This window comes from Bactrocera neohumeralis, chromosome 2 (genome assembly GCF_024586455.1).
Source record: "Bactrocera neohumeralis isolate Rockhampton chromosome 2, APGP_CSIRO_Bneo_wtdbg2-racon-allhic-juicebox.fasta_v2, whole genome shotgun sequence".
Classification (NCBI taxonomy): Eukaryota; Metazoa; Arthropoda; class Insecta; order Diptera; family Tephritidae; genus Bactrocera; species Bactrocera neohumeralis.
The window spans coordinates 39,165,751-39,192,275 of NC_065919.1; the positions used below are offsets into that span (position 1 = coordinate 39,165,751).

At 36.3% G+C, this 26,525-nt stretch overlaps 1 protein-coding gene across 3 annotated transcripts in view; it reads right to left on the bottom strand.

Moving 5' to 3' along the window:
• The window catches only part of LOC126756292 (uncharacterized), a 66,581-nt gene that overhangs the window by 12,261 nt on the left and 27,795 nt on the right, over nt 1-26,525 (bottom strand). For 2 of the 3 annotated variants that reach the window (XM_050469263.1, XM_050469253.1), the window contains exons 3-4: nt 12,254-13,924; nt 12,065-12,178 (exon numbers count right to left, since the gene is read on the bottom strand). In XM_050469263.1, the coding sequence (XP_050325220.1) occupies nt 12,065-12,178; nt 12,254-13,643 (1,504 nt within the window). In that variant the 5' untranslated portion in view covers nt 13,644-13,924. Of the gene's footprint in view, nt 1-6,895; nt 7,136-9,695; nt 10,138-10,194; nt 10,348-12,064; nt 12,179-12,253; nt 13,925-26,525 lie in introns of those variants that run through there. The other variant, XM_050469272.1, reaches the window with a different exon arrangement.

Below are 26,525 nucleotides of genomic sequence, written 5' to 3' on the forward strand. Positions count from 1 at the left end.
TTCGACGAAAGGTTGGAAACATTACAATCATATTCTTATTAAATTATATTATCCTTGTAGGTCGTAAACTCACGTAGTCTCATAATATGTTTTGCTTTATATCCGACCTTGTTAACTCAAACGCGATTTATGTGATATAAACTCAACCGAAAAGGTCAAATTTAATACATTGTGAATGTGAGGAAAAAATTGACCATTGGAACTGAAATCAATGTGTTAGTGATGAGGATCTTAGGCCGCGGTCTAGACGGATTTCATTCATACTTAGCGCTAAACCTTTACTAAACGAAACATTATGAAAGTCGGAAATCATTACACATGGTGTATTTGGACTGGAGGAAGTATTTACCCGATTTTATCCATATTTGGCAATATAACATAACATTACTTGGAGAATATGCTCTCTTATTATAGTTTCATTAAGATATCCCATTTATTGACCAATTATGTATACTCTATATGTGGACTAGGGGAGGTGTGAAGCAATGTTCTACAATTTTGACCACAAGCCATATTATTTCAAGAAAACGATGCTCTCTAACTTTTATTAAGGTACTTCACAGATTGACCGATGAAAAGTGGGCGTGGTTATCATCTGACTTCACAGTAAATAAAGAAGTTTCCAAATCTTAATTAGGAGCTTAGTTATGGCTATGGCAGTGTACTCAAATCCGTTCACCTGCATTCCAACCCGATTACTTTCGGGTGATTCAAACAGCCGTTAGGTGAACAAAACTATAATACTTTGTAGCAGCATGTTGCGAGTGTATAGTGGACTAATATGATATAATTTATGCGAGAAAACAATAACAACAGCAATTCAGTTGTGGTAGGTTGTTGATTGTTTGTTTTGATTGTTTTCTACGTATTTTTGGCTGTTTCTTTCATACCATTTCCCATTGCTTACCCACCGAAATGCATGCTCTCTGCAGACTGGTGACGTTAACCCTTTCTGTAGCGTCGCATGAGCCCAGCTTGCACCTTGAGAAAACCCCAACATTCAGCCAGGTTGAGTTACACACCGCCGCAGCCTTGATGCTTTCATTCGAAGCCGTAGACGACGGAATGGCATTAATGCGACAATAAGCGGCAGTTCATCGAAGCAGTGTATTCGCGGTGCGGATGAGTCACCGCTAGGCGGGAAAATACCAAACGCATTGGCACAACATCTACATACATACGTACACACATGTGTACATGGAATTATGTAATCCATTCGACTGAAGCCGTACTACTAAAAACGCATTCATAGTTATTCATCAATTTGCTGTTTGTCTGAACCTCGGCTGGATGTTGCTGGCCTGTGGAGAATAATCGCCAATTACTGTTACCACATCGCAGTGTGAGATTGTCTACTTTCACACAGACACACACACTCACACATATCTCGTAACAAATTACATGCTCGTCAGTTGTCTCAAATTGAAACACATTTACTTTTTCCTCAGACAACTGGGTTCATTATCTCCTTCGGCCTTTTACCTTTACGTCTTCTACTTTGGTTCGCATATGCCGAGATTAATGCCTTGTGGCTGTTGCTTTTGCTCTCGATTGCTGCCGTTTGTCACAGCTGTTGCAACACACCCACTCGGTTCGTTAGCCATGTCCTCTGTTATTGGGGTTTTCATCGGTTTTCAAGTGGATCCACTTGAACGCTGTTCAATGATTTACATATTTAAATATCATAAGCTGGTATGGGCTTTTGCTACGGGCAGTTATTGAACGCGTGACATTCAATCGGATGAGACTGAACTTTATTTGGGTCGCCTGCGGTCAAACTTTTTAAGTTTGAAGAATACATAAGCACATATTGAGACTAAGACAACAGCTGTGTTAAACAAATTACATTTTCATTTGTTTACCATTTTTAATCTATTTTTATTTCATGTTGAAGCTTAAAGTAAAAAAACAATTGGTGAAGAAATATTAGTGTCTGTGTTCAAAACAGTTGTTACAAAATATAAAGAAATACAACAGATGTTTCCAAATTACTTCGTTCGGCCCGGAAATTATAATTCGGTAATTCATGTCAACATTCAAGACGAAAGAGCAGAAACTCATCGGTATTATAGGTGCTCTACAGTATCAATACTACGTATAAATAAAATGACCAATATGTACTTAGGATATTGATCGCGCACCTATAAGAACTACCCCGCCACGATGCCAAAATCGTACTTGGCGACTTTAATGCCAGGGTGGGCACAGAAGGTGTCTTTGGCAACGGACGGTGAATTTAACCTCCATGATGAAACGTCCCCAAATGTGTTGAGTCTGCTAGACTTCGCCGGGGCCCGACATATGGTTATCTGTAGTACTACATTTCAGCATAGGAAAATTAATCAAGCTACCTGACTGTCTCCGTATCGAAAAGCCACAAACCACATCGATCATGTTGTGATAGACGGAAGACAAGTCTCCATTGTTTTAGACGTGTAGGGATCGTTACAATCGGCCACAACACGTGGGGGATGGGATAGATAGAGTTCAAGAGGGAAGCCGTATTTGCCGATAAAAAAGAATGAGGCTGAAATGCGTCAGTACGAAGAGTTTGACAAGCTGGTAGACAGGGGTAATACTATGTTCGGACCGACATTGAAAACATTTTGAAAACACATTTGTATGTTGTGGAATCTAAGTCGTTCGGACCGACAATGTGTGTTTTCGATGAGTTTTCACTGACAACTATCAATAGCGGCATTTTTCTTGCTCTTGCAAGATTGCACGATGACACAAAATGCAAAAATCCTATACCGAAATATGCAAGGCCAAGAGAGCACCCATTGCAGAATCTAGTGATATATGACGGCACGAAAATAAACATGGGTTTTGGTCTGACATATTTTACAGGCATTGCAAATAATTTTCTGCGTGTGTTTGTTGTTGTGCCGTTGCACCAAGAGGAAAATTCTACAATTTCTGCACCGTGCAAGATTTTGCAAGAGCAAGAGAATCCTCCTAATATGAGAATATCAAGTGACAGCTGTATTTGTATATGGAATGTAAACAAACATCAAGTGACAGGGCCGGCAAAATATGTCTTCCAAAACATCTATTAAACTAGAGCAGGCACCGATTATAATGAGTGGAATGTAAGGTTTCAAATAGTTTTCAGCGAAAACTGTGTTTTCGTTTGACAGATTTTACATGGACGAAAACACAAGTTTTGTTTTTTCGTTGTCGGTCCGAACATAGTATAATGTTTGAAAATTCTACGAAAAGATGCCGCGACTGGGAAGGTTTGAAGTCCGAAGCATACTCTTGTAGAATCCACAGAGGTGAACACTTCTCCTGTCTGCTGAATGGCAGTGAAGCCATAATTTCAGATTCCCCAATTGATGACGATGGAGCGAACGTTCCTCTGCATGACCACGAAGAAGTTTGAATAGCAATTACCCGTCCGAATAACAACAAAGCGGCGGCAAAGAGCTGATAAGGAGCATGCATCAGCTTCTTTTTAGAACATGGTCGGACGAAAGCATGCCCGACGATTGGAATTTAACTGTGTTCTGCCCAATCCTCAAAAAAGGAGACCCCACAATCTGCACCAATTACCGTCGGATAAGCCTCCTCAACATTGCGTATAAGGTTCTGTCGAGCGTATTGTGTGAAAAATTAAAGCGCACCGTCAACAAACTGATCGGACTTTATCAGTGTGGCTTTAGCAAAATAGACCAAAAGAGCTGGTCCTTTGCGCATTGGCAACGGCGAATATCGCATTCGATGGAACGATGGCGATAAATGTATATGTAACGGCTGTTTTTTAGAGTTGGTAGTTTTGATGTTACTTGATTTATACTGATTTTGGTTTGTCATTTCATAATGAACAGACGTACTCCGGAGCAAAGTTTGCAAATTATTCAAAACTATTGCTAAAACACCGTTTGAAGCCTTACGGTTATCAAGCGCGTCGCACGTTCGATTAATGGGACCAAAACACGATTGTCTGGCCGTAATGCTAGAGTAAATGAGAAACGCTATAGAACCTTGTTTAAAGACTTTTATGCCTGAATTTGAGGAAGTTAATGTGGTAGGACTCAATAATGGTTGAGGTGTTAGGACAAGAAGTTTTAGCAGAAAACTACTTAATGTTGATAATTATACGTTTATGTCGATAATAACTGACATTAAGCAATGCCAATGAAATAGATGGCATAGTCAAGGATATACAAGTATAGCAAATAATGTCTGCGACAATTCACGGATCGATTTACTTCACTTAAATTCACAGAAACTAAAGAATAAGTCCAAATCTTCGCAGAACTGAGTATTATGTATTGATTCTAAATGCTCATTTTGAAAAAGTAATACTGATTGCTTATATGACATATTTGAGTTATAATACTGGGTTATATGTTTTTATACTCTCGCAACAAAGTTGCTAAGGAGAGTATTATAGTTTTGTTCACATAACGGTTGTTTGTAAGTCCTAAAACTAAAAGAGTCAGATATAGGGTTATATATACCAAAGTGATCAGGGTGACGAGTAGAGTTGAAATCCGGATGTCTGTCTGTCCGTCCGTCTATCTGTCCGTCCGTCCTTGGCTCCATAAGAAGATTAAGTTCGAAGATGGGCAAAATCGGCCAACTGCCACGCCCACAAAATGGCGAAAACCGAAAACTTATAAAGTGTCATAACTAAGCCATAAATAAAGATATTAAAGTGAAATTTGGCACAAAGGATCGCGCCAGGGAGGGGAATATTTGGACGTAATTTGTTTGGAAAAGAGGGCGTGGCCCCGCCCCTACTAAGTTTTTTGTATATATCTCGGAAACTACTATAGCTATGTTAACCAAACTCTATAGAGTCGTTTTCTTCAGGCATTTCCATATACAGTTCAAAAATGGAAGAAATCGGATAATAACCACGCCCACCTCCCATACAAAGGTTATGTTGAAAATCACTAAAAGTACGTTAACCGACTAACAAAAAACGTCAGAAACACTAAATTTTACAGAAGAAATGGCAGAAAAAAGCTGCACCCAGGCTTTTTTTAAAATTGAAAATGGGCGGGGCCTCGCCCACTTATGGACCAAAAACCATATCTCAGGAACTACTAGACCGATTTCAATGAAATTCTGTATATAATATTTTCTTAACACCCTGATGACATGTACGAATTATGGGTGAAATCGGTTCACAACCACGCCTTCTTCCAATATAACGCTATTTTGAATTCCATCTGATGCCTTCTCTGTATAATATATACATTAGGAACCAACGATGATAGCGGAATAAAACTTTACACAAATACGATATTTGAAAAATATGTAAATGACGGAAAATGAAATCTCGATTATCACTTTATCATGCGAAAGTATAAAATGTTCAGTGACACCCGAACTTAACCCTTCCTTACTTGTTAACCATTATTACTAATATTTAATCCAAAAAGAAATAAAATAAACAAAAATATATATTAGGAATGTCCCTAGTACATAATATTGACAACAACTACTAAGATTAGTAGATAGCTCAAGTGATTATTATTGTTAGGGATAGCCAATTGTGATTGAAATATTTCATACGGTCAAAATGGTCACCATTTATATACTGTTCGATTCCTTCAGAACATAAAATTTGTATTTTTTATATTTCGATCTTTTCCGAGTTTTATACACGGAGGATTTTTAATAAATCAAAAACTTGCTGTATTGGACTTCTAAAGATTTTTCGTATCCTAATAATAATTTATACGAATATTTAAAAAAATGGTATACACCTTCATTCAAGCAATTAACTAATACTTATTGTATGATATTTCCGTCAAGTTTTTATTGGCTATATATTATTATTAAAAAGCATAACAATGACAATAATAAATACAAACAATTTAATAGAACTGTAATGACTAAAACTTCGCCATACAGGCTTCGCATTAAAGCTTAAAATATATAAATACGTGAGACATTTTATTATTTATTGGAAATTAATAAATATAAAATGAAATTCTAACCTTTCAAATATTATGTAGAAAGGCATTTACTTCGAACAAGTTCATTTAATTGCTTATATCTCAAAACTTATCCGATTTCATAAATATTTATGATTTCTTCCGTTTTAAATTTAAAGTAAAATAAAACTCCTTAATTAAACTACAAGCACAAATATACTTAAATTTGCTATTTCAAAGCCATCATAGTTTAAGTGCTATAAGTTAGTAGTTTTACGTGGAAATGATCCTGTCAAAAAGCTCGAGGTAATTCCACTTTTAACCAATTACAGTGTAACTCAAGTTTCAAGCCGTATTTCATTTGGAAGTAATTTTATACCAGACTGTATGTGTATATATACACAGGTTTGCTACATAAGCCAGCACTTGTCCAGAGCAAATGCTATAAATAATTTATTTAATTATTTTACTAACTATATTTAAAAGTATCATATATAAGTAAATAAATAAATAATTTAAGATTAATAAAATAAATTAACTTAAAAATAAATATACTTATAATATGACCGTAAATTTCATGCCAAATATTTACATTAATATTTCTTCATTTTGATATATTTTTGCTGTTTTTACAGCAATTTTTTGTTATTAAATTCGTAAGGCATTCGTTTTGGGCACTTTAAAGTCTTTGCCAACAGGGAAACAAAGTCGAGAATTAGTGATAAATAATATAATGCATATGAAATTGCCGTCTAAAATTTGTTGGCCAATGAACTTAAGGATGGGTTCATTTTTTGTAAAAGATTAATTCATTCTCGATTTATATATTCCTCTAACATTCTATGCAAACATTTATTTAGTCCATACAGTACTTGTACGCCTTCAAGTCTGAGTTTAATGTCAATGCCCTCAATTCTCGCTCGTTAATCATTTTCGTTTACGCTTATCCAATTCGTCTCCTTTCCATTTGCCAGTTTCGCTTGCACTTTTGCTGTTGCTAGCTCTTACTCAGACGACGGTTCACTCTCCTCTACGCCAACTTTCTTGCTGATACCAATTTGTTGATGTCGTGATATGTTGAGACCATGGCTGGATTCTCGAAATCCTTAAATTCCTGACAACGATCAAACGATTTTTCACAATCAATGCCATCCTGCCCGTCCTTGGCGGCGCGCATATACTTGAAGAACCTCAAAATATCTGGATTATCAGAAGTTGGTTTGCGCAGCTCATTCAACTCACTGCAAGATATCAAATGAAAAATGATAAGAAACAGTTAAATCACAAAACTGCACATGTATTGCAAATAAATAAAAATTATAAAGGATTTTCTCATAAGTTTGTGCAGCCATTCGAGTAAATGATGTACAATGTCTTGCTGTGAACTTTAAGGCAAAATCTCTTTGGAAGCGGCATTTGCGATTTCAACACACACCGAACTACCTTTCTACTGCCTAAACAGTGGGACATACTCACTTTGCTAACATTCTCTCATTCAATTCTAAGTGTGTGCCGTGGCGTATGAGTATCCTTCTTTGATCGGCAGATATTCAGCACATCGTAGGTTTACTCTTTTGTTTTTTTGCTCTGTGATGGAAAAATCCATCGGAAGACATTGTTAGTATATATTTACATATATATACATGTAAGCAACGCTTCTTGCTCGTTTCTTGCACATTCCAGTGGCATTACAAAGGCATAGAATACACAAGTGTGCTGATAAACTGGTTGGTTAAACGGCTTTGCCAAATTGCAAACGTAAAATGTAATCAAACAAAGGATTGGCTGGAGCTTATTATGTTGGATGAACGCTGCCTAAATGCGAAACGAATATTTTATATAGACTCTTAAGGATTCGCTTCAATTTTTCAAGAGCCGAATGCAAAATTTATAAAACCATACTATTATTATCGAATTTTTAAACATTTTTGCATTTTTGTGATTTGATGTTTTAAATATTTAATTGTTATTGAGGCACTCTAAAACATAATATAATTTGGTAACAAACAAGTTGTCTGAAATAATAAACTATGAATCAAAAAGAATAAAAGAAAAATATATAATCTCATTAAGTAATTTAATAGAAAACTAAAGTAAATTAACAAAAAAGACTCTGAAATAAATGACTCTAATGAAATGATATATTCTCTTAGATTGATTACTCAAAGTTTCTCTCTATACTATATAGCACTTAGTATAACCGTGGTACATTCTAAAAGACAACAACTGCCGTCGAAATTTTTGTCGCCACGCGTGAAAGCAAGATTCTTCGCGGGTTTTAGAAAAATGGAATAATAGACTAATATTAGTTTAAAAAAGTGCCATCGCACCTAATATAATGCATATATGTAGTTGGGATTGAAATATATGTTCTTACAGACAAATAACACTTCTTAATACTTTTTTTAAATTTTGAAACGTCTGCTAAGTTCTGAGTTTTCACATAAAATATCGTTAAAACTCTGAATTTTTTCTTTGTTGTTGCATAATTTATTCAATTCTTATTAAGCAACAGTGTTTGTCGGATATAATTAATATAAATATTTATCTAACAAATCCGCTGCTCAAGTTATAAACTACTTCACAACTACGATTGAACAACGAAGTCCACGGCTATACTACATACTACTGTGCCCAAAAAATAAGGTGACATTGTGTTTATTTTGTAAATTCTTTATTTTTTCTTCCAAATCAATTTCATCCTCTTCGAAGTAATCCCCTCCCGATGCAATGCACAACACTACGATAATCGAAGAAAACAGCCAACATGACCTTGATTTTCGAGCGACTTTGGCGCGATTTTCTTGGTTTCGGCTCTCTTTTGGCACGATATTCGCTCGATTGATCGGTTGTTTCGGGGTCGTAAGCATAGATCCAAGTCTCATCGCCAGTTATAATGCGTTTCATGACACCCTGGTAGTCGTAAAACATCGTTTCACACACTTCAACGCGACGTCTTTTTTCCAAAAAATTCAATGTTTTCGGTACCAGTCGAGATTTGACGCGCTTGAGGCCCAAAACATCCTTCAAAATGGTATTGGCTGAGCCTTTCGATATGCCTACTTCATCAGCAAGGTCCCTTATTGTTAATCGACAAATTTTCAACACCAAATCTTTGATTTGTTGAACGTGAGCTTCGTCGGTTCAGGTTGAAGGTCGCCCTGGACGCTCTTCGTCTTCGACACGTTCACGGCCGGCTTGGAACTGACTATACCACTGGTAAACATTTTTTTAGACATAACCTCATCACAAAAGACTTTCTGCACCATCCTCAACGTATCCGCAGCAGAAAATTGATTCCGTAAACAAAATTAAATGCAAATTCTTTGCTCAACAAATTTCGACATCGCAAAAAACGAAAAACTCACTTTTAGCAGCTCACAAAACGACACGTATCTCAAACACTAATGAATATTTTGACATGAAATTTGACAAAAATATGACTGATAGTACTACCAACCTAAAAAAAAATAATTCTCCAAATCCTTCGACGCGCGCAGCTTAAATTCAAATGTCACCTTATTTTTTGGTATGATACTACCATATATACACTTAACCTTTCCAACACTTGCATCTTTTGGTTAACAAATCATAAATGGGGAGAGTGACGCATTTATATACAGATTCTCAGCCACACCATAAACTATGAAGCAGTGGTCGGATCAAACGGTAGCTATTATAGATAAACGGTATTGCCTACTTTTAGGCATCGTCAATTATGATTCATACTTATGCGCGTCATACGTACTATGCATACATATACAAGTGCATACATATGTATGAGTTTCAGACAAAACTTACCGCGATAATTGCGCTGACACAAGGTTGCTATAGGGCGCGTATTTCGCTGGATTTGCATACATTAGACAAATCAGCTTTTCACGACAGTTTTCGTTGTCGGAATTTAATTTCAATTGCGCGAAAACTGAATCCAAACGTGAGAGCAGTGGACTGTAGAAGGGGTCGTAGTTGGAAAGTAGCAGCGACGAGGCTGGCACCTTTTGGAAAGTCTGGAAAGTGTTGGTGTTTGCTGGTGCAATTGGTTTTGTGCGCAATGGTGCGCCGAGGCCACCTCCGCCCAGACCTCCCCCCGAGAAACTGCCCGAGAGCGAACCGGAATTTTTAAACGACGCGGAACCGATGGTCTGTAATGCACTCAAATAGGTGTCTGGCATTTTGTTTTGCTGTTCAATGCGATTTATGCCACCTGCTGCATTGTAGGTGTAGTGTGTTTGCGAGGCCTCTGCGAAAGACAGTTCATAGTAAAATTAAAAAATAGATACATTTTAGGTTAACTTACCCGCTTGATTGTAGGCATAGCCATCCTCTTTCGTGCCCTCCTCGACGGCGGCGAACTTGTCGTCATCGAAATTGATGGTATTATCACGGAAGTCTAGATCCTGAGGCGTGTCTGGCGGACGTATGAAGAGCGGTGCAGAACCGGAGACGATGCCTAAAACACATTTTCATTTTACTTTATTATACAGACGACCAATTTTCACACTACTCTCATTTTTTCAGATTCTACTGTTGTTATATATTATTACATACATACATATATAGATATATATAACGTGAATGTCCTACGACGTTGAGACATTTATGTCGAATCAACTTTTTACTTGAAAATATCGCAGAAATACAAATCTGGGCGCGCTTGCTAGGGGAAATGAAACTTTTTTGACAACTTTACTGAAGCACTTGCTGTAATAGCTCTTTTTACATCAACTCATTATCAGAAACCATAAAAATGACTGTACGCCCAAGGTATGGACTACTAGCTAGCGTCTTAGGGTGCCTGCAGAGTGAATGCTCAAAGTCGAAAGAGCGCAAAGCTTATGAATGCGAGAAATAACCGTCAAAACTGTGTGCGTACATTTTCATACGTCGCACAAGCAGCGCAGTGTGGGAGCGTAAAACTGATCGATTCGAAAAAGCAGCTTGTAGCATTTTACGGCGACAACCCCTGTTGAAATAGCACATATGTATATTATAAATTAAAAAAAACTTTTGCGGATACCATTTTAAAACAAATGGTGAAATTAATTCATTCTCATTCTGATTCTCATATCTATTCTGCGGTTCCTAAAATCGATCAGCGCTGATCAAAATTAGCTCGCTCGGTTCGGCTTTGCGCGTCCACTCTGCAGGCACGCATACGCTGAAGGGCTTAACTTGGCATACATTGAATTTCGTGGAAAGGCCAGAGCAAGTTAACACACGTCGAATTCGGCAACTTGTCTTTATCAGTCAATATTTCACCGATATTCGCCATGCAACTTGGAAGGACATGACAGCGAAACTAATTTATGATCAAAGGACTTTGTTGTGACCCCACTGAATTGGTGCACCAATTTCAAACGATATTACTTGGATTTCTTGTCGCATTCAAACGCAACATAAACGCTTACTCAGGATTATTTACTTATGGGTCAATCCCAAGAAAAGTTTTTGATAGCAACGAAGCTCTTAAGATAGTTCATATCTCGTCTCTAAGTGATCACTAAAGTTAATAAATTCTAATACGTAAATGTAACCCAAACATTTTGAATGATTCATTCAAAATAGTCGTGCGATCCGATGCCGATCTCGAACACTCTACCGTAGTTAATCGGACAGGAGATCTGCACCAATATCAATCACTCCTTCAACGAAAACTTGAACAGTGGACCGGGAAATGCCAACACTTTTGGCTGTTTGAGTTCGATAATATTTTTGGCCTCATCTAATATATAGTAAATATATCAATAAGACAGTGCTCAGGTAGAACTCTTATAATTATGGAAATGATACATGCAATGCAAGAACGCAAGAGAATATTGGGACACCGGCTCGTTCTAGATATGTATCATAGAACAATTTAATTTAGAAAAGGATGGTAAAGGTCAAAGTCTTTATATTATGTAAACGATAATAACAAATAATCTTAAATATCGGATGCTAGGATAATTTGGTTAAATATTTACCCAAAGACCTAATTAAAGCTAATTAACATTTTAATCCTAACATTAAAATCAATCATCATCAATTAACTTTGTACCATTTGGTTCAGCTGTTTTGCACATTAAAGCAACAAGACTAATAAGCTACAAATACGCGTAATTGCTTCAAGCATTTGCAATTTTCCATCGGATATTTAACCATCACTCGATGCGTTGAGCTAAACTTACCCTTGCCCAGGAATTTGCTGAATGAGCCAATCAATACCGGCATAAACAAAGCCAATAGCAGCGATTTCAGCACCTGCAATCCGATATACACTGGCCATAATGCCTTCTTCAAACCTATAAAACGGAGTTAACAGAAAAAATAAATAAATGAATTTTCGGAATGTATGCAAATAGCACATTGAAACGCACCTGAAAAGAAGAGCAGCCTTCCCGATTCCAAGGCACGCGGAATATTTACACTCACATTGCCATCTGGCTTACGTACAACAGCTGGCAAAGAATGTTGGCGGTGGTGCAGGTGGTTGTGATGGTGATGGTGATGGTGTGGGTTGGCATCGGCATGCCGTGTCGGACGCTCTTTGTGCGGGCCACCGACCATCGTGTGATTTTGTTGTAACGCATTTACCAGCTCACTAGAAGGCTCATATTGGGCTTTGTTGAAGAAATTCTCCGCATATTCAACCAACAAGGCTTCCAGCTCTTTTATATCACCACCGACTGTATTTTGAGAGACATCCCCAAAGTCTGTTATTGTTGCCGGATGCGGTTTGACATTTTCTTTGTGGCCACTTCCTACCTTTCTTTCTTCTAAAGCCAGCTGCCCAACATTAAAAGATTTCGGCAATGCTTTGCTTTTGTGTCCCAAAACTGTTGCTGTTGCTGCGATGTTAGTTGATGCACCCACTTTGTCAAGTGCGTGCTGCGTTTGCTTTAGTGGCCTTTCGTTTTTGCCAGCACTTACGCTGAGCGTTGCTTCCCTCTCAGTCTCTTGCTTGACATTCATTTGTTCCTTCATCTTTGCCACCATTGCTCCTTCGGCTGTAATTTTTATATTGTCATCCGTAGCACTACTGATATCGCCCACTATGCTGATATTGTGCTGTGCTATTAGTGCGTTGGCGTTCACCTCCACGCCATCGACACTGTTTACCTTCTGACCCATTGTCATTTGGGTGCGCAGGTCGCTATCTGTGGGCTCAAACACGCGATACTGACCTCCTTTCGTAAACACATTTTGTGCAATATATTCTGGACTAATGTCCTTGGGGATAATCGGCAGGAAGCTATTGTTATCTGCATTGTACATTCCCCCCTCAACGGTTAACGGTTGACTATATTTCGCCGCTCGCATAGCTCTGTGACCGGCTGTATCGGAGTGAGTGTTGATTACTCCCCTGCTGAGAGGGTGTGGTGTTTGCACTGCTGTTGCGTTAACAATTGCCACGCTGTGACACATCAAGAATGCTGCCACTGTGAGTAACTGTGGCATCCATAGCATCCTGACTTGTGCACTGTTGCTGAACACATAACTCTTGTGGGTGGGACATGTGCCGCGGTAGGCTCGTTGACGCTGTGGAGCGTGTTTTCTATTATGCCCGATACTATTTCGCTGTCGATGTGGTTGGTACTCGTATTTACCGTTACAAGTTGTGCTGGTAGGTATCACTGTTGTTATTGCTTTTTGTTTTGGGTGAAATGTGTGCGACATTTTTGCTAAATTATTCGGCCTCTGATCTTCTGTTGGCATCGCTATACTTGCCACTTGGGGTGCTATCGCTCGATTTATGCCTATTACCATCGAGTGCTGTATTTGCTAGGTTTCACCAGTTTTCTTTCACCTAATTGACCTCAACGGCATTTTTTTTATCACATCATGGATGAATGCGGATTGAGGAATAAATTTGCTGACTTTGAATCTGATTGTTTGTTCTCTTTATCGCTTGCCTTTGTTTGCGTTTCTTTAGTCTCCTGGATTTTGCAGTCCTTTGTTGTAGTTAATATCCGTATTTGTGTTTTACTAATGAAGAGTTATCTCCTGCGGGGACTTTCGTGTGAGTTTATATTAAGTCAATTTGTATCCTGAAACAATGAAAGGAAAAAGAACAAAGAATTTACTTAAATCACAAAATCAACAATAAGGGGCCAATGAGGCGCCACATGCTCAACGTTAATTGTGTGAACACAATACATCTTAATATAAGTTTAAATTCCCACAAATGGTTTGATTAACATTCCATACAATTTCAAAATTAAATTTTGCTTATGTGCTCGCATGTACGTGACGTTTAAAAACAAGTAATTGATCCTTGCAATGAGTAAATTGCAGGTTTTCCACTTAGAAGTTCCAAAATTAAATATTTCTCAACGTCTTTCATTCAAAAGGAATCTATATTCGTAATATTGCTTAATTTATTCAATGCCTCTAATAATAAAATTAAATTGCTTTCTATATTGTCGTCAATTAGCTGCCATAGTCAAAAAGAATAGGCAGCTTTTAATCATTCATTTCCTATGGTTTTTTAATTTTTTCATGTAAACCATAAGAAAAAGGAAAATATTACATCTTTGCATTTCTTGACTAAGTCATCTGTCCACTAACGATACAAACAACTTTAAGAACTCTTTTTTTACAGATAGCCGACAACATGAATTTCTTAAATGGGACGCAACGTTGTTTTACAAATTTTTAAGTGACATTTTTACAAAATAACCGCTACATGAAGTAACGACTAACGACCTTCCTATTTTGGAAAATGAGAGGGTCAGGGTCAGCTGTGTTAATTTCCGACTGCGGATTGGTCAAGGAACTGGTAGGGGGACTTGTTTTTTTAGTTTGGATGCTGAGATAAACGAACTGAATATAATTAAATACACTGAATTCGTTAAGAAAATTTAATTTTCACTTAGGAATACGGTAATGTTAATTCATATTGTGGATTGTCTAACGTAAAGAATTCATAGGTTTTCATATAGGTAATACCAGCTTGAATAATAGTAAAACAAGAAACATGTTAATTGCCTTTTATAAAAAATGAAAAGATCTTTATATTGCTTATATTCGGGCAGTTTGCTTGACCGTTATATGCTATATGGGTGCGATGTGACCAGTTTCTTCAAATTAATTATATAAGCAATGCTGGTATTAAATAAAAAGTATAAGTACTCCATCCTTCACTCTATAATTATAACAGTACTTTAAAGGATTTTGCTTTTATTTTGCATGTAATTTCTTTTCACCACATCAATCACACGAAATATACGTAGTAAAAATAACGAAATATTTCAACACATTTATATTTATATATTTTTGCTACAAATCAAATGCGGACTAGCATCTCTAGCTGGTACAGGGTAGTTTGATTATATTTTTATGGTTGTTGATTTTCTGCGCTTATTTATTCTGCTGAAGTACAGCAATAATTACACAGGCCTTTACAAAAATAGTTTACATTAACCGTGCGATCCTGCACTGTGATACTGTCTCAAGTCTCTAAATTTGAAATTTTTAATTTGAGACAGCAATAATTACACAGGCCTTTATAAAAATAGTTTACATTAAACCTATTAAAAAGCGGGACCATGTCCATTTTTCTGTGATGATCTCTATTGAGTATATTCAAAATGGCAGACAAGAGTTCTTTTTTGGTTTTGTGATCAAAAAGTTTGAGTCAATTGATTAATATCTGACTAATCTGCAGGTGCCCCTAGCTATAAACCTATTAGCTACGATCCCCTGTGTACGATCCAATTTACAGTACTATATCTTAATTTAGTGCTTATTTATGATACTTTATAGGTTTTCCTTTAATGGCGTTTTGTGGGAACACGTATTCCAATTTGCAGTTTTACGAAAGACAAGCTTGCACAGACGATCGGAAAGACAGTTACTGATTTCAACTCGCCTCGACATTCATTTATATATATACATATATTCATATATATATATATATATTCATATATATATATATAACCCTTTACATCGCGATTAGGTTTAGGTGATACAAACAACTGTTAGGTGAGCAAAACTATTCTTGTTCTTTTATCTCAAGACGCTTTCAGTGAATTTGTTCGAGACCTTGACCTTCAAAAAGAAGAAGATTTTAGCACCTCGACTCTAAGGAATAAATAATATCGTGATAATTTGTTTAATTTTTTTCATATAGTCTATAACTTTTTTACATTTACATATTTATGCCGTTAGTTTGATAAGCTTTTTTATAAATTTATACTGAATTTTGCTTTATATTCAGAGATTTGGCTAAGAAACTTATGATGGCAAAACTATAATATATAGGATTTTCATGAATATTTGAATGATGTTTGTGCTTTCAGTTTCGAGAAACTTAAGAAATTATGTTCAATAGATCTATTTTATTTTAAATTCACTCGTAAAATGAAAAGGTTAACGAAAGCAAACTTTGCAGTGAAAGTGTTCTTTAACGTCAAATTATGCAACGCATCATTTTGCAATGTTGTTTGACTTTGCATACCGACGACGTCTAAATACTGCAGTCTTTTCGTTCGATACTTTGCTAGTACGTTTTTCGAGGTCAGCTGTTTTCATCAGTGGACTTGATAAATATTTCAACCAGTTTTACTTTTTGCGGTAACAAAATCATCTTCCAAAACGCAAATCGCTAGACTGGCACTTTACTTTGCAAAGCCTCAAAACCGGCTAACAAAATCAATCTATTTACATAGTTTATGAACTACCCTTTGTGTTTGTATTCCATGAAATGACAGCTTGGCAAAAACATTTAATATCAAAAATATGTCACGACCATAGCACTGCAAGGGATTTTTTGCTGTTTTTACTTGCTATTGTTATCCGCGTTACAACAATTTTTTAAACTTCGCAACTACCATGGCGATTATTCCGTTTTTGTTATTACAAGACTTTTTGCTGAAGTGAATGGAAAATACGTCATACATATTTTTTTTGATACGCTCTGGAATCGAGTACTTTAACAAAGTGTAGGAGTTTTGTTATCCCAAAAACTGTTTGTAAGAATAAAGAGAGAAATGGAAGGTTATACATATGTATGTAGTTGTGTTTTTATGTATTCAACCACGATAACAAAAATTCAAATGACAAGGTCCAGAACCGTTATACCTTTTTCTCCACTATACAATATTTCGTTTAAAATACAGTTACGAACGAACTTAAAAATCATAGGCTAGGCTAGGTTGGATGACTGTTCTTTGTGATGCCAATCGAAGAGTCCTGAAGTTGAGTACACAGTACAACAGCTAATCTGGGGGGTGAGAAATTCCAAGTCAGGGTGATGGTACTAGGTCAGTATAGTAAAACCCTCAAAGGGTTTGGATACCAACGCCAAACCGTGTCAGTTTTTTTTATGACCTTTTAAATTTTTTCTTATGTTATAGTGAACGAAAATTGGGTACTAAAAATAGTGTGTAAAAGCTGCTACAACCGTCTATTGGATAGGAAATATAGATAATAGTGGTTCGCGGGTTATGTTAAACTACGTTTTTGCCAAAATGTTACAACTAAGCGAAAAAACATCAAGATAAGGAAAAAATTTAAAAGGTCATAAAAAAAACTGACACATACGAACGCCCTTTGAGGGTTTTACTATAGTGACCTTGTACCATCACCCTGACTTGGAATTTCTCACCCTTCAGACAGTAATCCCAAAAATGTTCCACAGTGGTATCAGCTACCAACAAAAACATACTAAACATATCACAAAACTGCTTAAATGTTTTATTTATATTTTCGCTATTTCTCCTGGATATCTTGAATTATGAGATTCGAGGAGTTTTTGACTTGATCTGTCGAAAGCGGAACATTCAAGTGGAAAGTCTTCTTCCAAACAGCTAGCATTCGGTGAGATATTCAATCTTAATGCAATAGGTATGCTGTGCCCTTGAAAATCAATTTTTTAGGATACCACTTCTCATATGCAGATCAATCTATCTCTCTAATGTATTCAATAAGAAAGAGGAGAGATTGATGTGTCTAAGGTACTTGGCCGGCACATGCGATCTCTTACCGGTCTTCGGTATGAACACAACCATAACCAGCCTCCAAGCCCTTGCAATACATACATATATCCCAATCCAATGCAGTTCGCATATACCATCCTGCTCAGGGGACTTGAACGGTTTAAAGTTCTCATCAGACACTCCGAAAGGAGCTAATTCACGGGAAGGATTGCCCGGAAGTGAGTGGCGTTCTTTGCGGAGATGCTCCTGAACCTTGAATCCTCCACTTTTCCTTCCTTATTTCTGATTTTTAGAATATGAGTCCTGCCTGGTACAATCCCCAATCGCTAGTTGTACGACTCCTGCGGGCTTCGTTAAAAAGCCGTCTACATGAAGCATTGATTTCCGAGAGTTTCAATGTTCACCAGAACGGTTGCCCCTGCCACTTGGTGATATAATTGAGCAAGATGGTCCTGTACGTTTTCCTATAGGGAGATGCTGTCCCTGTAGTTAGAGGATAAGGAAAGGGAAATGTCGCAGTTGTCGACCTCTTCCCTAATTGCCGTACTAAAAATGGGGACAGGAAATACTCTTTATAGTCACCATTAATTGTTTAGTAATTATCCGTTGCTCGATATCGTCGGACACCCTATAAAATATGTATATAAATTATCAGTGTGACGAGTTGAGTCGATTTAGCCCCTTCTGTCTGCCTTATATTGGTCTGAAATTCTGCACACCTATTCTCACAAAGAAGCTGCTCATTTGACGAAACCGATCACATTCGCAGATATTGGACAACTATAGCACATAGCTGCCTTGCAAATCGGAATCGATTAGAATCCAGCGCCTATATAGAAAAAGTTTTCATTTGATGAGCTATCTTCGTTAATTTCCTACGTGGTATATTTTAAATATATTCACACATACATATATAGTATTATCCGGCAATGGATTGAATTGTTAATAAAATTTTGCTTGCATGAATAAGGAATCTTCTCACAACGACCATACTGTTACGCAGTAAATTTGGATTTGAATAGGAATAAATATGAATAACTAATTAGCAGTGAGTATGCACTTATATGTAAGTACTGAATTATATTTAAAAACGATTTTTATTTGTAAACTACGTGACAAGATTTCGAAAGTAAAATTAAAGTATTCCATATTTTATACTCTACTACAGAGTACAAGAGTTTTCTTCAACTAAATCTTATGTAGATTGATATATATGTACCATATATAACGGTATATAACACATATAAATTATTAGGATAAGGAGACGAGTTGAATTCCGACTGTCTGTCTGTCCCTCTGTGTAAGCGATAACTTGAGTAAAATTTAGGATATCCTGGTACACATGTTCTTTGGCAAGGAGTTGGTATTACAGATTGGCGGATTCGCACAAATCTGAGCAAAACTGTTCAAGCCCCAGGTACAGAATATATTAACCCCTTTTCTTATCGCGAACACTTTATCGAAAATATCGGCCAATTTCTGAGACATATAAATGAAGCTTGCAGAGAATCTTTTCCTAATAACAGTCATCCTTTCAAAAATTGATTGAATCACCTTAGTACCCAATATAGCTTATTGTACCGGATATAAAGTTTTTCAAGCTTTCGGCACTTTATATCGCAAATATCGGCCAATATGTGAGTTATCTTAATAATATTAATAGAACCAGTTTTCTAATAACTGTGCATCATTATGCCTAAAATGAACAAATTGGGTGAAAATATCCCTAATATCCCTTTTTCCGGTCAACTCACTACATACAAATTAGACTCCTCGTTTGAGTTTGTTTTAGATAGGTCTTATGTGAGGTTGATTTTCACATAATTTTAACTGACGCGAAGTAAAATATAGTAACAGAACTGAATAAAATTCCAAATTTAATGGTAATTCATTCACGATTTCGACGAAATATGGATGTTGATTTTTTTTTAATTCCGGCTTTGATCCTGAAAGAATGCAATCGTATGAAAAGTTCGCTTACATTCGAACCTAGTCCTTCCTTACCTGTGTGGCACATATTTATATGCAATATATGTTCAAGTATGTGTACATATTTCAATGTTGCCAGATTATATCTTAAAATTACAGTAATTTACTGATCCAAAACAAAACAAGAGAAAACGTTAACTTCGGTTTCACCGAAGATAAACTTGTATGTAATACCCTTTACAACAAATAAAACAAATACATCTTAGTATATATGGCGTTTATACGCTATAGTAACATCCGAACAATTTGAGTCCTGGCCGTGAAAAATATTACGTGCCGAATTTCGTTAATATATCTTGTCGAAACAAAAGATTACATATCAGAATTTGATTTTTCCAATATGGACGGTTCCGACAAATGTGCAGGTGAGAAAACATACAGACAGACAGACAAATGGAAATTGACTCAACTCGGTAATTATTTAAATATTAGGTATGCTTTATAAGGCCTCCGACGGTTCCTTCTGGGTTTTACGTACGGTACTTTGTGGCAAAATTATTATATCGTGTTTAGAGTGTTAAGATATAATACAACAAGTAAGGAAGGGTTAATTTCGGGTACAACAACAACAAAGCCATATTAATATCGATTAGGTTTAGGTGAAACAGAAACCGGTAGGTGGACAAAACTATTATACTCTGAGCAACATGTTGCAAGAGCATACAAATTAATATGAAACATGACAAGGATGAGAGAAATGAAAAACAAAATTAAACCAGAAGAAAATTGTCGGAAATTAAAAATACGCTTTAATGACATGGCTGAAGTGCTTTGTTACGCGCTTACATACATACACAACATAAGTATGAAGTATTTGGCGCCAAAGCCTTAAAAACATTCTGCTGCATAAGGAAAAGAAAACGAAGAACACAAGTAGCAGCAACGTAAGTGGCAACCTGAAAGTGTACTCGAAGTCAAACTCAAAAGTACAGCTACGTACTTGTAAGTGTGTATGTGTGTGTGTCTGCATAAAGTGAAGAGCGCACCTGCTTCTGTGTGGCGCGCTGCCGCTTTGGGCGTGTAGAGTAGCAAAATATGAGCTGCAATTAAGTTGATTATGAAGTGCGATTTATTTGCAAAACAAAAAAAAAAGATGGAAATTAAAATACATGAGTGCTTCATTCATTTTAATGGAGTTTTTAGGTTGCAGCTTGAAAACAAAATGAAAGAAAGCCACAAAAAGTAGAGAAATGTATGCTAATTATATTTAACTTTTGTGTAGGATTTACTTTTAATTTTTTCGAGCTTATTTTTCAGTTGCGTTTGTTGTAAGTGATCATTATGTTTTATTACTATTCCATTTTCCTTTTGTATCCCGTCTATTAAGTCAAAAAAACTTCCTTTTAAGCTCTTAAATAGGTAAATAATACAAATGTTGACACTCGCTTAAAAATGTTAAAAATAAAAATAACTATACACCATAGTCGAATTAAAAAAGTTTCGGTTTAAAATTTTTAAATAACAAAAAAAATAATTTGGTTGTGTTAATTTTCTAACGTCTTATTTATAATGTACTTAAATCCTTAATATAATTTTAAGTAATAAAGGCCCAGCAGTCAGTGCTTTACATACGTAACTATAGGTGGCACAACTATTTATATTTCACAGTTGACTAATTTGTTAGGGTTGTCGTCTCAAAACTGAAAAAAACTGGAAAAAACAAATACTTCAACGCGTTTTAATGTACTATTCCAAGAAATTATAAAGGAGATAAAAACATGGTTAAAAACATTTATTAATTTGTATGAAGAATTGTTTTACTTCTTAATGGAAATTGATTCATTTTTTATTTGATAACCTTTTCAGGTCTAACCGCCCATATTGTGATTTAAAAAAGATACGAAGAGAAATTTTCTACCGGGGCCCTTAAAATTATTCAGATAACCTGAAAATCGATTATTCGAATATCCGGTTTGTAACCGTTCCTATGAATATTAACCAATTAATACTATTTGAATAGTTGTAATGTTGCTCTACCGAGACTTGCTCTGCTGCGAGTATTTTAATGAAGGAAAATTGTTAGTAATCCATGCAGACTTTGATTTTTCCTTTGATTGGTTGGATTTGGATAATTTTTGGTCAAAAGGTGCCATACTATAAGGGAATTATTACTGCAAAATTTTATACCGTTACATTAATTACTTCTTGATTTGTGTACTGGAAAGTGAAAGAATGAAATGGAATGTTAAATGGTGTTACTCGTACATGGGGAAGTAGGCGTGATTGTAGTCTGATTTTGCTTATTTTCACACTGTTACATAGGAATGTTAGAGAAATGATATGTATTAAATTTAGTCGAAATCGATTGGTCGGGTCCCGAGACATGGGGTTTCACCAAAAAGTGGGCGGTGCCATGTCCAATTTTCACACCGGCTCTCATAAAGCGTTCTTATACCAACTTCAAGGTAAAAGGTAATGTCTCTGGCGCAATTACTTATAGATTTATCGCGCTCTTAATAACTTTGAACTCTACCGTTAGAGGGGGAATAAAAGCTGTTATCCTGCGATTTCAGCCAGTCAGTAGAAGTTCTTATCAGATTTGTACCCAGCAAATTTGGTTATTGTAACTTAAATGGTTTAGGAGATATGTACATTAAACATATTAGAGGGCTTTTTCAAAATTTTTTACCCACAGGTGACCTTTGCTAATGGGATGTCCTGCGCCAAATTACAATTTTATATCTTAATTTTGTGGACGTGGTAGTGGTCCGATTACGCCCATCTACGAATACTTAGAACTCTAATTTCCACAATATTTGTAAGAACATATGTATGTTATAAACATTTCATTGCCCACAAAAAACAAAGTTTTTGGTTACGTAAATTTGAAGGACGGATAATGGAATAATTTTAATATGAATAATATGAAAATAATATGAAAATTTCAACATAATTTTACTTTTATAGAAATTGAATAAACATGTTGTTATACATAGTCTTATTTATCAAAAAAAAAATTATTGCTGCACCCCACTAGACGGTTATTGCTTTTTTCTGCTTCACACTTAAATTTTCTCTGAGAGTTCATGAATATTCCAGCATTATTTAATATTTGTTCTCTTTAACTATCAGTTGTTTACCTCTATCTCTTTTATACTCTCACTGCACAGCAATTCTTAGACTGAAACTAATTTTTTGCTTCATGGACTTATTCCTATAGACAAAAGCAGGCAATTTGTTCACCTTTCTTTCCTTCCACCTTTTGTGCCTTGCATTTTGGTGTTGTAATTTTCGTTTTGTAACTTCTTCAAATGTGTATATGTGATGTTCCCTCGGCGTAACTCAGCACTGCATTGCTGCATGCAATATTTGTGGCATTTACGCTTATTGTTGTTGTTATCATTAAATTTGCCAAAGAAAGTGAAAATTGGCGCGCTTCCACTCGGCTGACGGGGCCATTCGCCTGCGGTGATAATGCTTTATTGTTTTTCATGCGCTTGTATTTATGATTTATTGCTGCTGTGTATTCGAGAAATGCTGACTATTTTTTGTTTATTTGTTTATTTACTTATTTTTACCAAATTTGACTTTGCAATGTGCGCCATAATTTACCTGCCGCTGAATCATTTCGCTTTCACGCTGCCAATTACACCGTCGACGTGTTGGCCTGCACGTGAAGTGTGTTACAAAAACAAATTTATGGTAATTGCATTAAATTTAATTTGAGGCGTATCACATGCCAATTGTGGATGTCACGTATGTATGCGCGTGTGCGCTTGTAGTAGTGTTATATTATAATGTCGTGGTATTATGCAACAAAGCCGTTATCTGCCTCATCCTCAGCAGAAGTACATGTGATATAAACCAAAGCATACTCTTATGCATATGTCTATGTGTGTGTACATATGCCTATGTATATACTTATGTAAGTGTATTACCGCCAGCGTGATAGAGGGCTTCTAACATTAAATTTGCACGTTTAGTCCAATTGCTGTTATAAAGATGACATCAACTTAATTGCCCACATGGTTAGTGCGCGCTTAAATTTAATTAGTGCCATATGTACATACAAGTATGTGTGTTTGTATATTTGTAGCAATTATTGCCGCATTAAATAACTGCTCTCTTTTTCATAATTCACAAAATTGGTTTGGCACGTTTTTGATATGGTAATTTTAATAATTGATTTTACGTAATATTGCAACGCATCTAAATATTTTGACTTAAACATATGTATTAGGGTGCTTCAAAAAAATTTTTGAATTTTTTTTTCAACTCTTACCTCCTCAAATGTTAGTGATTGACATACAAAAAATCCTCCCTCAAGCCAGGCGCTCTAGCTTAACTCTAAGGAGTCGCTATTTGTTTTTTTTTTTAGGTTCCCATACATTTAATATAGGAATTATTTTTTCATTCAAACTAAAATTTCACCAACTAATTTTCTTTTCTCAAAAATAACCATCACATATTTAGAAAGCTCACTTTTCAAGCTTTAAAAATTCCCGCGACAAAATTATTAGTCTCAGAAACTTTTTTTATTTTTATTCAAAAATTTCCAAATTACAAATCACAAGGTTTAATCCTCTATTTTTGATAATCAAACTTTGTCGGCTTGTGGGAGAATTTCTTGTCAATCTCTAACATTTGAGGGGGTAAGAGTTGAAAAAAAAATTAAAAAATTTAATCTTGGAATTATAGAGTCTTGGAGCAATGTTATCTGCCACTCAAGATTGGACTAAAACTACAAAGGATCATAGAGAGATATATAGTTATTATATACATTTAATCTTATCTCTCTGTAAAAATCATGCAAATCACCTCCTTGGGGTTAACGGTCGTCAATGACGGTTACGTTCTCAATGGCATCAATTTTGAAGATATATGGACCGATAATTCCACCGGCCCCCATACCACATCAAACTGTGTTTGTTTCTCAATTAAATGGTAGCTTTTGGTTAGAAAACGTCGGATCATCTTGGAACTTTTCATGAGGCCATAGAGCGAACCGATGGCGCTTGTGAAAGTCAGTCGGTTTCGGTTCTTGCACAAGCTATATTTTGTACGCTTTCAATTTAAGATCTCTAACGATTTGTTTGTTTGAAAATAGTTCGAGCTGCAGAACTAAACAGAGAAGGTACCATCTTCTATAAGAGTGTACAGCTGTTGGCGTATGCCGACGATATTGATATCATCGGCCTCAACACCCGCGCCGTTAGTTCTGCTTTCTCTAGGCTGGACAAGGAAGCACAGAAAATGGGTCTGGTAGTGAACGAGGGCAAAACGAAATATCTCCTGTCATCAAACAAACAGTCGTCGCACTCGCGACTAGGCTCTCACGTCACTGTTGACAGTCATAACTTTGAAGTTGTAGATAATTTCGTCTATTTAGGAACCAGCATTAACACCACTAACAATGTCAGCCTGGAAATCCAACGCAGGATTGCTCTTGCCAACAGGTGCTACTTCGGACTGAGTAGGCAATTGAAAAGTAAAGTCCTCTCTCGACGAACAAAAGCTAAACTCTATAAGTCGCTCATAATTCCCGTCCTGCTATATGGTGCAGAGGCTTGGGCGATGACAGCAACCGATGAGTCGACGTTACGAGTTTTCGAGAGAAAAATTCTGCGAAAGATTTATGGTCCTTTGCGCATTGGCCACGACGAATATCGCATCCGATGGAACGATGAGCTGTACGAGATATACGACGACATTGACATAGTTCTGAAAGTATTCGACGCTGTACCCGCCGGGGGAAGCAGAGGAAGAGGAAGACCTCCACTCCGTTGGAAGGACCAAGCGGAGAAGGACCTGGCTTCGCTTGGAATATCCAATTGGCGCCACGCAGCGAAAAGAAGAAACGACTGGCGCGCTGTTGTTAACTCGGCTATAATCGCGTAAGCGGTGTCTACGCCAATTAAGAAGAAGAAGAACGATTTGTAAATGTTGTTCAGGCGTAAATCTCTCGATGATGAAATGCCAAACAATACTGGACAAAAATAACATGGCAGCGTGACACGACCCATGCGTGATTTGTCCAAAAAAGGGTATTGAAAGAAGCACCTCTGCTCGGATCACCCATTATAACTGGATTTTGTAAAGTTATAATACCCATTATATGAAAAACTTTTCATCCAGAAAAATGCAATCCTAACTTCGTGTTAAAGGTGCCTGGTAAATAACTTATTCGAACTTTTTGGCTTAAAACCAAAACACTTTCTGGCGTCAGTAATGAAATACTTTGCTGTCTTTATAAAACCGATATGCAAAGTACATTGCATGTTTTTATCCTCTCGCAGTATATTGCAACGAAGTATAATACTTTTGTTTACCTTACGATTGTTTTAAGGGGGTATTCTGGTTTAGAAATTCGAAAAATCGATTTTTTTTGCATATTTTTATAGTATAACCCTTCAAGAAAATGTCCCTAAGAGGATTTTTCGAAATTCATATTATTTTCCGAGTTACAGCTCATTTTGTGACAAAACCGTTTCGCAGTGACAACTTTAAACTCGTTTTTCTCATAACTACTTTTCTAGAAACGGTGTGCATGATATCTCAAGTTCTACTTAACCGATTCACATGAAATTTTACACAGAGCTTTCTTATACATTACAGTTTTTAAAAAATTCCGAACCACAAAAAACAGGGAAAATACGAAACTTTTTTTTTCAAAAAAGTGCGATAACTACACTTATGTATATCCTGCACACCAGGACAAGCCATTGTTTCATCAGTCTTTACTTCGCCGACCTGCAGTTTTTTAAATTTAATGTTTTTCCAT